The following is a 14,987-nucleotide window of genomic DNA, read 5'->3' as shown; positions in this document are numbered from 1 at the left end:
AATTGCACGAAATTAGCGAATATACACTCATTTGCAAACTAATTTGGTTTTTCGAGAGACTAACCTGGAACCCATCTGAACTTCTCGTTTGTCATGTATATGCAGAACATACATATACACGGTCTTTTCAAGATCCAATCAGAATCGTGGGATGTTCCATAGTAAGAGAAGATAGTTGTGCAAGAACTTTCAACAAAGGGCTCTTCTTGAAGTTTAACAGTAAACAGACTGAGGGCACATTCAAAAAAGAAAAAAATTCTTGATCAGTGTGAGATGAAAAGGTTTATTGATAATCTAACATTTTACCGATTATTGGTTAACCTGCAAAAAAGTGATCTCTATTCAGAAAAACCACAAAGTGTCGACTTGATTTCCGTTACAATCTCAGTAGAACGTTGATGTCATCTAGACGCGTTAGACAACAAATCCGGCATTTCAGTGATGTGTCGCACTGCACTTGACAACATTGCCTCGTTACTTTCTAAGTAAAGTGTCTTTCCAATTTCACTTATTCCTATAAGCCACACAACATACTTGTTCAGTACGCCTAACAAACAGTGTCAGAACGTTCAGCTGCTCTTTAAGCTGTGTTTGTTTGACAGGAAATCCCAGTAAAATCTACTTTAATTTCTATTGTGTATAATGTTATCCAACTGAACTGATGTTTCAGTTGTTAGTTTCATTTGGACAGGCACTCAGCATAAAAGAACGGCTTTCATTATATGATTCCACTTCTTTTGAAAGTTCTCAAATAGGCCAATTACACAAACTTTGATCGAGCTCATTTTCTGCTTGAACACCAGACACTACGTGTTTCACGAAAAACATTTGTGTGCAGATTGATCTAATATTGACGGGGGACCGAGTAGAATCTTGCTTTCAATACTCACATGCTTACGAAAGAATAAGTGTGAGAAGCTCTCGTTTTGAGGTCTTAAAATACAAAACTGATTGTCGGTAGTTTTCAAGCGCAGCATCACGCCAAGTCTTTTCAGAAGGAATCCGCCCAGTTTCACAGTCCCACTGGCGACACTGTTTGTATTGTCGACGAGAAATTCGATTGGGTTGGAGCCCTTAATCGCGATCGCGAAGAGATCTTGTTGATCGGTTCTCCGTCTGAATTAAAACGCGGTTAAATCAATCGGCCTGACGATGTTTCTGTGGTAAAATGAAATGCAATACACCCATAGACCCACGCTTCTGAAACAACGATCAGATCTCCATTTCGGATGTACGCATCACTACCCAGATCAACCATGCTTGTGTCATGCTTGCCTCACGCGACACACTAAGATTGACAGATGTGTTCAGCGTTTAGCGTGTAGAGCAAAGCAATTACGTTTCGGTGATATCCTTGGACGGAAGTCCGGCACCGTCAGGAATTCTGCAGGATAGTAGCTACTTTCGCCGGTCTATATCATTCGGTCTGCCAGCAAAACAAGCAATGTTCAGTTTTTTCCGTGGTTTTGAGCTTACTCTTGGACTAGCAAACAAAGATGAAAACGGTGTGTGTTGACCCTGTTGATGGTGGACTATCGATAGGCTCTCTCGTGTAGATTGTACAACCCGGCACCTCGTCCAGTGGACTACAGAACATTGCTCGAAGTTGCCGACCCCCGAAACTACAATCCAATTGGAAAGCTTCGTTGTAACCCACTTAATAGGTACGGTCAAATCATTATTCGCGATACGATATTTTTGACCGCGTAAGTGATAGTGAAAAACCGGATCAAAACATTCAATTTACGTAATCCTGCGTCTCCTGAGGCTAACTCCATCAGAGTGCCCACAGACGAATGTTGTATACCAAGGAATTATTTTCATTCCGTCCAAATGATCTGACCCGATTTTCATTTTTCGTTGGCGGCAGAATCGAAAAGACTATTCATCTCGTGTAACCCAGACGATCAGCTGTGTCATTGCCTGTTGCTTGGAGTTTCCCCGCTTCAGTGACTAAAAGACGAATAATTGAAAACGTATACTTGTCCAGAGTTTCAGTTCTTGATTTTTGCGTGAAAAATCGTTCAGAATTCCGCTGCATCTTAGTCATATTGAAGAGGTGAGCGTCTAATTTGTCTTGAGGATCACAGAGATCCTGTTAGAATGCTAGAAAGTTTTGACTGTTCAGTGGTTAAGCGAAGCATAAACGGAGTCCGACTCAACTCGCCGGTTGATCTCCGTCGCATGGAGACTGAACCTTACCGTGGTGTGACGGGTTGTGTGTCTCCGTGACCCAATGGACTATGCTGGATGTGTCCGTGAGATACTTGCAGAATCTCTGAATGGTTACGGGTCTGAGGAACCCAATCTTCTGGACCTCGATGCTGGGGGGTTTTGAAGAATTATCGCCGTAACTGACGACTGGAATGGGAATAACTTGTGGCCAAAACAAGCAACAGTCATATTACCGCCAGACTTACTTGATGTAAAATGTTTTCTGTTATTCTTTTTGAGCGGCGTTTTGGAAAAAAACTCGCTAACTAGACATAACTAATCAGTACCCGAGAATGTGACGAGTTTCCGTCTTTATTTGAAGTGCAGATATGTTGAGCACCCTTTATGAGTCGTAATCATTTAAACTCTACAAACACTTTGCCTAGCATGAATAATCAGTGGGCAGTCTTGTGGACAAAATGTCACATTTTATTGAAATGGAAGGGTGCCATATTCAGTGTGTATAAACCCTCCCATCTAGGCAATTCAGATAAATTGCTTGACCGCTGTCATCATATCACATCAACCACGAGATTAGAGCAAGACGAAGGGCTCTATTGATGTTGAGAGGCTCCAAAGACATAGAAACCCTTTTCGAGAAACACACTCATTTCAAATCAATTTGGTTTTCACGAGAGACTCAACTGAATCTCTCGTTTATAATATTCTACAACTGAATGCCCTACACACAGGCCGCCACATGATTCAGTTGGCACGATATTAGAGATATCGCAGTATACTTTCATGAAGAAAACTGCTCACAAGGTCGTTGAAAACCCTTCGAAGAGTTTTCAGCAACTTTGTGAACAGTTTTCTTCATGACATAGTACCCTGTTTCTGTGCTAAGTTGGCCTCTTTCCGATACAAAAGACAACGTATATCATTGTTCTGGTTGCTGTCAAGATACTCATTATACGGCTTCACACCGTTTGTGAAAAACGAAATGGGGGAACAGTATTTGAACACGACAATGTCTCAGACTATAAGGCTTGGTTGATGGGACTGTTGTTCAGTGACAGTCTGTATTAAAGTTGCCGGCCCTTACACATCTGTCAGCATAAACTCACTGGAAAACGTATTCAGCGTTACAACTGGAGAATTTCGATAATTCATTGCAAAGTAAGGCAGCGCTCATGCATTGATTGTAAAGCTCTTTTTACATCTGACACTCAAAGCGACAAGATAGATGCTCCCAACCTCAACACACTTCCACACTGATGATGTAGCCTCGACTGTGATGAAACGTTTACATTCAACTTTTCCATCTCAGCGAACAAACCAAAGGCCAAAGTTACTACTCTTTGGATACGAATGATAAAGTACTTTACAGATGCCGAAAGTTACGTGTGCTTCTATCCAGCTTAGGTCGAACTAAAGCACGACTATTAGACAATTTCATATCCATGTATGTTGAACTGTCTAGGAATGCGTTGGTTATGTTTGATTTTGCGAATTACCCATGCCTTATATGGACACATGACGACAGGTGTAGCACGTACCTCTAGCCTGCTTAGCTTATCCTGGACTAATGAAACTGTTAATTCCTCTCAAGCCTTTCCTTGAAAAAAAACCAACAAGTGATAGAACAGGAAACATTTTACTCTTACCGGCTCATAATTCCTGACGTGAACCCACAGCGCAAGTGATATTTTCAGAAGGCATTTATTGAAAATATTCGACGTGTATACGTGTGGTTTTTTCAAATGACCACCTGCTATTTTCGGACTGCAGCAGTTCATACGCACTAATTTGTCTTAACACATCGGAGTAGTGAGATTTTATTTTGAACAGTTGCGTTGCTGTAAAGAATACTTAACAGCAACGCAACTATTCGAAGCTGAACGCTGTAAGCGGCGAGAAACTCGCAAAACCGTGGCTTACGCGGAGTTTGGGAATTCACTGACAGACTCACGCTAACCCGATTCCATCGGCTGGAAGATACTCGCATTTTCAAAGAGCCATAAATGGCCCTCAAAATTCACCAAATTTGGTTGACCTCTGTGAGATTCTCCGCTTCTCCGGCATATTCCCTTATATTCGAATATCAACTATTGACCACTCTTACGGGGCCGGATCGATAAGAGACCTTACTATACAAAACACTTTGCACAACATGAGGTTTCTGAATCTTCCGTCACTCTGTTCATTTTGCATCATCACGTGCTTGTTGAGTAACATTCGACACCCTCCACTGATCGATATCGTGCAATTTGAAATTCCATCATCACATCACATTTTTGGAGGAGAAAATTACCAGTCACCGTGCTAATCTGTCGACGAAATAAACTTCCCAGCGCCTATTTGTTTCCCGTAGTATTTACGTCTTTCCATGCTGCCAAATTTTTTTTTAAAATTACCAGACATGTAAGAGCACAATTACTGCGGCACACGTTTGACTTCCTGACAGTTTCCATATGCAAATATTCACTTATTAGAGTTCAGCGTCAGAATTCACCTTAGTTGAAAAGGTCACAAGGCACTTTCTAAGTGTCGAACAACAGATTGGAACTATTCTCGCCACTCGTATAACACAAAAAGTTGAGGAGAATTTGATCAGACATAATAGACCTAAAGGAAACTACTCACAAGTTTGCTGAAAACACTTCCACAGCCCACGACCGGTTTCGCCCTTCTTGAGGCCCATCAGTTCCGCAGTCCCCGAGTTTCCGTCAACCTTATGTTCTACTTGAACCCAAATTGGACTGTTTTTGAGAAATACACTCATTTGCAAATCAATTTGGTTTTCCAAGAGAGACTCAGCTGAATCTCTCGTTTATGCTATTCTACAACTGAATGTGCTGCACACAGGCCGCCACATGTTTCAGTTGGAACGATTTTCGTGATATCGCAGTTTATTTTCATAAAGGAAACTACTGAACACAAGGTTAACGGAAACTCGGTGACTGTGCCTACTTGATGTGCCCCAAGAAGGACGGAACCGTTCCTGGGCTGTCGAAGAGTTTTCAGAAACCTTGTGAGTAGTTTCCTTTAGGAAAATATAGTACGATATCTCGAATATCGTGCCAACTGAAACATGAGGCGGCCTGTGTGCAGCACATTCAGTCGTAGAATAGCATAAACGAGAGATTCAGTTGAGTCTGCCGTGAAAACCAAAGTGATGTGCAAATGAATTTATTTATCGTTAATAGACCTAACTTTACCTATTTTGATGGCTTACGGTTGTTCCGGCTACACAGGAAATTTCCGGTTTCACCCTCTCGACAGCTACAACCTCAACAGGTTATCTTTCTTGATTGTGTACGTGAAGCACAGTCCCGCATGCTGGCTACATAATGGCGCAACGATTCCTCTGCTCACGCGTGATGCACTTCGTGGTTGCCTGGATTGATTGTGCCTGATGTAAAGTGCAGATGCTTGGTTGGTTAAATTGTGGTTATTCTTAATCCAAGTTGCTTCCCCTGCTCGGTTAGCTGGAGAAGACAAATGGAATTACAAAACGGAAGTAGTGATATTTAGACTGATGTCTTTTGAATCTGTTTGGCCCTGGCTTATAGAGGTAATGCATTCAACAGATGTTTCGTGGTCCGGATTCTCCTTCGGTCGTTTTTTAAGGATGCGGTAACTGGATTGTAAAGATGATTTCCAGACAAACATGTTTTCTGCAAGGTCCTTTCAAGTTATTTAGTTGTGAAGGCTAAAACAGCAGTAGTAAATGCGATTTAGTGGGAGCTGTGAAAATGAAACGAGGATTCGAGTAAGTGACCGCCCTGGCTGCCTGGCAGAGAACAGGCAGGTCAAGTAATCAATATGACAACCTGAATTCAACTGTATGATTCCGAAATGGGAGTATTTTTCACGCTTTTCTCGTTGACTATTTCAGTAGCCAGGACAAAAAACGATTTTCGTTTATCCCGCACGCCCGAGCCTGTACTTCGCTTTTCAGTCTGTCTTACGTTTGACCACTCTGCTCTGAACATGAATCTGTGATGGGGGAAAAGGGGATCTGGTACGTGCCAGGTCAGAAAAATGGGGCAGTCGCAAGTGAATGTCATGGAGCAGAAGTGGTCACTTCTGGCAGACCGATCCTGTCTCGACTGGGACACAGGTAAACGTGACGGGTTTTAATGACCTACTTTTCGAAACCTCTTTGATAGCTATGAAAAGTAAGAAGTAACTTTGGACATTTTGATGTCAATTTACATGGCAGCCTATTGTGAATTTGTTTTCGCACACAGGTGAGGTTGACGATCATTCGGTCTTGAGTTACGAGCGAGTCTATCGGTCTAAGTAAAAAGATCCACCATTTTGTGGTGGCCTGTTTATGTGTGTTGATCTTAGTCTTACTATCACTGGCAGTTAGGGACCCAAGTGCTGAAGACGACTGACTTTCAACCCGGAATCTAAGAAAAGGACTATGAATGAGGACGACTTTGAGGCAACACCGGCGACAAACCTGTAATCGATGGCAATCAAAGCCATTAAACTTGTTGCCATGGAAAGTGGGTCCCGTTCCGCGCAAAATTCATACATGCAGTGAAGTTCAGTGAATTTAAAATGGACTCGGTCCTTCTAACAACTCATCCATACTAGAAACCTCATATAATCAGGATGAAACACGTGACAGGTGGTCATACCACACGAAAAGTGGCCTGACTATAGCTTTGCATCTAGCTCAGGTGTTCAGTAAACTCATTAGCTTTAGCTAAAACGCTTTGTTGTAGAACAGTAGTCATCGATACCCTGTACATCATATCTCATTTGCAATTGCAGTTTTAAAAAGCAACCCGTAAAAAGTAATAAACTGTTCGTTGCTTCTGAGCTTTAGAAGATAAATGAAGTGATGAACTCATTTCTGTTCATGTTACTTCTAATGGAGAGCGAATCTGTTCGGCAAGTCAGTACAAGATTTTCAGACAAACTGAGTGAAAAAAGGAACTGATGTTGATCACATTAAACCTCAAAGGATAGAACGCTCTCAACCGAAACTTAAGATTATCTGAGTGTTTCCGGAGCCGTAATATCATCACAGACAACGAACTCAATGTTGGCACTGATGCTTCACTGCAGTACAACCACAGTGATTGTCTTGTCAGATCCTTAAAGTGAAAATAAGAGAGAAGATTGCGTGTGGGACGAGGCTTGATCTTGGTTTGTCGCTAACACTATGAGGTGCCTACAACCTCAAGCGCTCAATCAGACAATGGGAAAGAGACTGATAGCACAAACGTCCCGATACCGATTAGCCGATATTTGGCGCAATTCTTCCAGCCAAGCGCAGGGGTTACTGACGGTTGGAGCGTGAATTTAATAACTCGAGGGTCCGTGGTTTGAACTTGACCTCTGAATCTTAACTAGGCATGGGCAACCTGGCAGTATCCCAGCCTTCGTGCTTCCTTTGGGTGGCATAGCAGTTGGCAGCTGAACAACCACCATCACCAAGCGCAGGAGTGTTTTCGGGGACTCTATCCACACCAAAACCACCTAAGCTCTTCGTAATCCCGTCCACATCCCTAGGTCAAGTCATACGCTGACCTACTCGCAGTGTTTATTGCACCGAAGGAGGCATGGAGGAAAACACTGGTCCCGATGGACGAAGTTTTGGCACACGTACCACGTGACTGAACAGCAATTGACCGAGCCACCGCAGTCGATGGTACTGAATGTTTTCTAGAACCAAAGTACCGGCTGCACCACCATTTAGTCGTTTTCTAATGATCTAAATAGCACAATCTGACGCGAGCAACACTTGCGAGGCATCGGTGCTCCAAAGACTGAAGATGCCCCCACATTGTCTGTCTGCAGAGAATATGTCTCTACCAACCAACCTTACCGGGTGTTGATCAGCTGACCAAAGATCTGTTTCCCCGAGCTTGGCAGTCGATGTTCACACATCTCGTTATCGTAAGAGGGAACATCATCAAGAAGCAGTTAGGTGGGTCAAACCAAGCTGGGCGAACAAATCAGCATCCAACCCGAGCTACTAATATTTCGATACATTACCAACATCTCTTACTGCAGCTTGGAACACGCTACTCGTAAAACCCAGTAATATGCCGTTTTTAAGCCACAGGCGACGCGAATCGACAAACGTGATTCAAGCCTTTGGGATTTTAGCACTAACTTCAACAGACACGGTTTTTTCTTGACTAACACAATTACTGCAGTATGTAAAATTCTCAACAACCCCCAGTGCTTCTATTTGATTCGTAAGAAGTACGTTCATAGCCCGCACGTTCGAAGGTGCGGTGTGGTTAATCGAGGACAAAAATAAAAAAGAAGTGAAAGAGCGGACATCCTTTGCGGACACCATTTTTTGTAGGAAATAGTCTTATGTAGCTTCTTGTACACTCGCAAACTCACAAGTACGCGATTCTGGTGTAGCTAGTTGCGTGAAGGCCATCGTTGTGTTGCGCTGTTTGTAGTTTCCGCAGCATCCTTTTGATTTCCTTGACCAGTTTTTGTGGTGTGGTCTAGCCTTCTCGATATAGTCTACCCTGATCAGAGTAGGTGTCATCCAGCAGGTGAAGGACAACAAATTCACAAAGCTCCGGATTAGGCAAGTCGGAAAAAAACAATCCATTTGGATCAGAACGCCCATTTCTACGGGAATAACTTAAGGACTGTATGGTTGAAAATACACAGCTAAAAAGGTCAAATGGCATTTTTCATCGTACATCTATTGACCATACTAATATTCAACCAGCAAGACGGGAGGTGAATATAGTTTTTACCCACCTCAATTCCCCATTCTGATTCACCAGTTTTTGGACAAGCTGGTTCTAACCTTACCTAACATGATTGGTGCCCTACAAAACTTTTGCGTCCCATCTTCCCATAGGGTTGCCGGGAACATGATTAATTTATCCCGTCTGGTTCATTCAAAAAGTGCACCGCTCTAATACAGAAAAAACTCAATAATCAGACCACCAAAATTCACAATCAGAACAAAAAATCACGGGCAAATAATGGTAGCCTATCTGTGGCAAATTAGAGAAATGGATTCTAAAATTTTCTGTTGGAAAAAGTTGAATTATATCAGGAATCAACAAGTGGATTTACCTGCCTAACACAAACTAAGGATTGTCTTTGCTAGTCAACAAGTGGAAGTTAATTTACTCTGTGAACTCGAACAAACTCAATTTACCGGCTTAGCGGCAATACTTTTGTTTGGCTCATATGTATGGAAGGCCGTGAGCAGTGTACTACTGGCAACGTGTTTTACTATGGTTACACCATAACCCTTTCGAAACCCATCTTTCATGGTGCAACACCTCCAATCGAAATTATTTCCGGTGACTTTTAGGCGTGCAATCACCCACCGACAAACAAGGCTAAAAGCCACCGAATCTGTCCTCCTAAAATAAAAAAATTGTGAATCAATCAGATCAGCCTTTTTCTAACGGCTTGACGTAAAATATGAACTTTAGTTTGGTAAGACATTGACATTCAGAGTAATTTTCCGATCTACTGACAGCTAGTTGGTGCAGCCTTAAAAAACACAGTTCATTGGTCCCCGGAAAGAATTGAGGATATCAATGACACAAAGTTGGTGGCCAGTTGTGGGCAAAAACTGAACTACAATTTTTGGCTTTGTTACAAATATATATATATATATATATGAATTTGTTCACTTTATTACGCATCCGAAGAGTTGCGGAGGACGCATTACCGCGAAACTGCTTGACGTGTTCAGTTTGCCGTAGCTGTCCAGACAGAAACCTGCCTATCTGGCAATTCTGACAGGTCCGTTGCAACCCAAAACCTGCCCATCAACTATTGTTTCTGTTTATTTGTTTCTTAATTTGGGCAGGTTAACCACATCGCTGTGAAAGTATTCTGGCCTAATCTATCTATAATATAGTAGAATACATGTCAGCTTAGTTGTCAGCTTAGTTGAAAATCTGTTTAATGCTCACTAAATGATCGTAACAAGTGGCTATCTGTAAGACCCCCTTTTGATGCCTAGCTGCGATACAACCCGAAAGAAGCACGAGGGTTGGGATACTGTTAGGGGCTGCCCAGGGAATCGAGCTATCGGAGTTGGGTTCGAACCATGATTTCCGCCTTAACCACTGAGCTGACACAAGCTCGTTGCTCATCAGGTCAGCATATTCCATCAATTTAATCGGTTTCACTTCTCACTTAGGCGGAGAGCTAGATGTATGTGTTTGGATCACAGTCTCCTTGATAACCTCTTATTACCGTGAACTCAGGTCTGGACAGCCGATTGATAGCCTAGTGCGCTTGGCCAAACCACAAAAAAATCAATAAACGTGTGGACCGGCTGATCTATTGATCACTGTCGCGTACAAGCGGGTTAAAAAAGTGACTAGAACTCGTCTGTCAAGGACGAGTGAAGAACAACCAATGAAATCTGTCTCAACGAAGACGATTATTTCATTGGTTGTTACATAGTTCCGTTGCGTTCGGAGCTGGTTCTCCTAATGGTATGTGAAAAAACCATCCCTTTGCAAGCGGCATTAAGGTTGACACGTGACTCCAGATAATCTTTGATCCTCTTATTCAACGCAGTAAACAGACGTCATAGAAGACAGCTTCACTTATAATAAATCCATCTCAGCTTATAACTGACTGTTTATTTGCTTTGGTCTGCCTCAAAAAACGACTGAAGTGTACGGTGGATGCAGTCACACATGACGTGCTTTTTTTCATTTCTGATTCAAGTTCAATAACCGCTTTCAGGGAGAAGTCACGCTCATTTGCTTGATTAATTTACGGTTGTCTTTTGTTAGCATTATTTGGATAGAAAAAGGTAAAAATTTTGATAGGACGATCGGCCGTTTTCTACGGAATCGACAAATAAACTTTTTCACGAAGCTGTGGCCTACCAACTGCTCCAAGATGTTTAGACTGAGTATCATTTGTAGTCCTCGGATTTGTTGAAGGATGCTTGAGCAATATTGTTGCACCGTATTCTACTTCGGTGAGTACTGTACTAGTGACACCGATAGGTCGGTTATGAAGAAATCCATCAATAATTCTGGTATTATTTGCACTACTGATCACTGAATGTAAGGAATTCTCGGTGTCCGGATTCCTTTATGTAATTTATATCGTAGGAAAGGGGTTTGAAAAAATGTGTTTCTCATGTGCTTAATTGTGAGAAATCAGATTGAAAAAAACTGACAGGGGGTTGCTCACAGAAAACGGCATTAGAGAAAAATATCAAATCTCTCAACTCTAATAGATGTGCAGCATAGTCTGAAGGATCACTAAAATGTTTTGAGTAACAAAAATGTCTGCTGAAACCTCATAATCATAGTTGAAAGATTGGTCTTACAGAACTATCCGTTACTAGATCTCCAAGAACTCTGGTGATTCTGATTCAAAATTCCTGGACGGTCCCCCGAAAAAGTGCAAAACGATAGCCTCAGCACAAATAAAAGTTACGACTGTTAGTAACGAAACAGAACCATAAGAGTTACGGGTGTAGAAAGTGCATAACAAGGATACGAGATAGATGGACGTGCGATGGCACTTAGAAACTAGTGACCAAATACGATCTTGTTTGGTTTTCGTGCTTCGAGGCGTGTGAGATGAGGTCATCTCTTGGGTGGTTGTCCGATGAAGGGAATAAGCTCATGAAACAAGACCCAGTAGTTGGATGTTACCGGTTGTTTTTGATTGCAGTTGAAGCGAGCGTAAGCCGCAGTCGTCTGAGGGTAGACAAAAAAGTTATGCATTTAAACAAACGTCTACCAGATGTCAGATATCTGGCTAGATTTTCCGCTGACGTTGACATGCATGCAGAATTTACAAACGGAAAAAAGAGGAATATGCTAGTAATGTATTGGACAATAGAAAAGCAACTTTGATTTGGCTCGCCTGGTGAGATGAAGTATACTGTTTCCCGGCTGCTTAAACAAGGTGGAAATCACCATCTTGCATATGTATTTACATTTATAATATAAAAATGACTGAATTGATTGGGCAGTACAAATGATGCACGTTTGAAGCCAAACTGACGACATTTTCTGCCAAGCAATCTACCAAAGAAGCTGAGGCTTTTCATAGAGGAAACTACTCGCAAGATTCCTGAAAACTCTTCGACAGCCCACGACCGGTTTCGCCCTTCCACTTCGGGCTCATCAGGTTGGCTAAGTCCCCGATTTTCCGTACTACTTAAACCCAAATTGGACTGTTTTCGAGAAATACACACATTTGCTAATCAATTTGGTTTTCACGACAGACTCAACTGTCGAAGGGTTTTCAGCAACCTTGTGAGTAGTTTCCTTTAGGAAAATATACTGCGATATCTCGAATATCATGCCAACTGAAACATGAGGCGGGCTGTGTGCAGCACATTCAATTGTAGAACATCATAAACGAGAGATTCATTTGAGTCTCTCGTGAGAACCAAATTGATTTGAAAATGAGTGTTTCTCGAAAAGCTGAGACTCGTTTTATTATTTCATCAGGTCCGCAATAAAATAACAATTTTAGCGTGACTAGAAAACGACTGCGTCTCAGTTCAGACATTACGACTGCGGGTATGCTAACTGTTTGGGGGTACAGCCAATGGTCCTGACATGAAGTGCCACCGAAACGTTCTCGAGCAATGAGTGATTGTGTTTTTTGTTCCTTCCCACTCGAATCAGAAAACAAAAAAGAACGTCGACAATTCACCTTAGAATCACTACCTACGGGTTTCGTCTTCTGAATGCATGTGACAACTGTATTCAGCAAGAACTATTGCCAAGGTAGTTCACCATCGGGCGTTTTCCACCGTACCCGATATTGCGAGCCCATACGTAGATCACACTGCCAAAGTTTGCACCCATGCTATACCCAATTCTATAGATAAGGGCAGGGATCATCCATACCGCTGAAATTAATGTTGGGGGTTCCTTTTGTATGCCAGTTGTAGACTTGTTCACTCAGCTCAGCGGCTGGATTAGAAACGCCTCTCGTCCTTACGGTGTTGATGACTTGATGGACGGGTTTGCATATCATCTGTGAGATTGTACCACCCACCCGAAATGACCTTGTTCTAGTGTGTATCACCTTCAACTTGTCTACGTACGTGTCAGCTGATTGGTCGGCATTTGTGCGGCTTACCATCTACGGATCTAACCTCGGGTTTCTTCCAATTGTGCACACAGACCAGCATGCACCTCTGTCCATTGATTTATTGACTTCTGGTCGAGTATTCTTTGTCGAAACTGGTCCCGGCCAAGTTTGATATGTCGGCTGACTAGATCTGTCAGTGAGTGTTATGATTCAATGGGCCCGCTTATAGGCAGTGTGCTTGTGCTTGCTAAGATAACCATACTGCTGGACGAGATGTTATCTGGGCTTCTCCAACTTTCAAGCCACCATCATAAATTTCTCGGTGATGAAGAAGTAACTGTTGCCGGTTCCCTTTACACGATGTCATGTTTGGGCTGAATGGTTGCTTGCAAAAAGCGTCGACACGTTTTATCGTCCTTCTTGATTCTCAGGGCTTAAATTGGAGCCAAAAATATACGAACACATCCAACTTCGACAGAGGGTCTATGCCCCCCCAACTATGTGCAGCGGTTCAGTGGTCGAATCCCCGCCAACTCGGATTCTGACTCCAGCCATCCATTTTAGGTCTTGAATGATAGAAATACATTTTANACAGGTGGGTTCAGTGGTCGAATCCCCGCCAACTCGGATTCTGACTCCAGCCATCCATTTTAGGTCTTGAATGATAGAAAATACATTTTAGCGGCTCGTTCACGATGCAACTGTACGTGAAGCATGTAAAAAAACCTCTGAAGATCTGATAGCCTTGAACCCACCTGTCCACAGTGAGTGAACTCACCTTGTAAGCGCGCGTAATACCGACTGAACTGTCCCGAAAAATTCGGGAAAATGTGTCTACCTGGTGCATTTCAGCAGTGATTTTCCGAAGCAAAATTCATGCTGAAAGTAAAATCAACCATACAAATAGGTATAATAAATCCCGCGAGTGTGATCCACATTCCAAGTTACTCCAGGATTAACGCTCATGGAAGTGTGTATCTCTTTTAACAGACTGTAGCGTTTCTACATAGAAACCACATCCCATTAGCGTCCACCCAACTGAGCTTCAAGAGGTGACAACGTGCTCTTGGAAGACGCGAAAACATGGAAACGAAAGTTCACCTGTGCTGACATTCGGTAAACTACGACTGCACATTCTTGGACTTTTCAACAGTCGAAATTGTAATGAAAAAGTGTCGGTAGGGCGACAAAACGGACCAGTTGAGTCGTGTATGCCCCCAGCAGGTCACGCAAGTTCCGCTCTATTCGACTGCATCCGACTGTTGTTTATCTGTCAAACAGATTTAGATGTTGACAGGTTAGTTCCTGTTGGTCCGTCGAGACCACACGTTTTGAGTAGTGCCAACGTTCAGAGACAATAATCCAAAAGGGACTGTGTTTCGTGGGACAGGTAAAATCAGCTTGTACTGGTAGATGAAATGTATGCTTCCAATAAAAGCACGCACAATTAGCTTTGAGGAAACGGTTTTAACGTGGAATGAAGCTAGTATATTGTAAATGCTTGTGTAGCTGGGTCGTAGATACATGATCAGTCATGACATTTAATAGGTGGGGTATTGTACATGCCAACTGAATGTCGCTGAATCGTTGCTATTGTGAGAGAGCTCAACGGAGATTTCGTCCTGTCAGTGAAGACAGTCAGTGCTGAACAGCTGAAAGGCTCTCTTATTTCTACTGGGAATGATTGGTAGTGCATGTCTCACAAATTCCGGAGAGTTTCAAACCCTCGGACCTCTGGTAGGTGGTTGAACACTAAATTTTTGTGGCCGTGAGTGGTTGAT

The 14,987-nt window shown here is 42.6% G+C and overlaps 1 protein-coding gene across 1 annotated transcript; it reads left to right on the top strand.

The window, feature by feature from the left end:
• Positions 1 to 5,007: 5,007 nt before the first annotated feature.
• T265_14782 (hypothetical protein) lies at positions 5,008 to 12,416 on the top strand (the record flags this gene model as incomplete). Its single annotated transcript, XM_009175231.1, has 2 exons — positions 5,008 to 5,064; positions 12,192 to 12,416. Coding segments are annotated over 2 exons (282 nt in total), but the record flags the coding sequence as incomplete, so codon positions are not given.
• Between the last annotated feature and the right edge of the window lie 2,571 nt (positions 12,417 to 14,987).

The sequence above is a fragment of the Opisthorchis viverrini genome (assembly GCF_000715545.1).
Source record: "Opisthorchis viverrini unplaced genomic scaffold opera_v5_266, whole genome shotgun sequence".
In the NCBI taxonomy this organism is placed as follows: Eukaryota; Metazoa; Platyhelminthes; class Trematoda; order Opisthorchiida; family Opisthorchiidae; genus Opisthorchis; species Opisthorchis viverrini.
The sequence above is the reverse complement of the archived record's forward strand: the minus strand, read 5'-3'. Positions and strand labels throughout refer to the sequence as shown.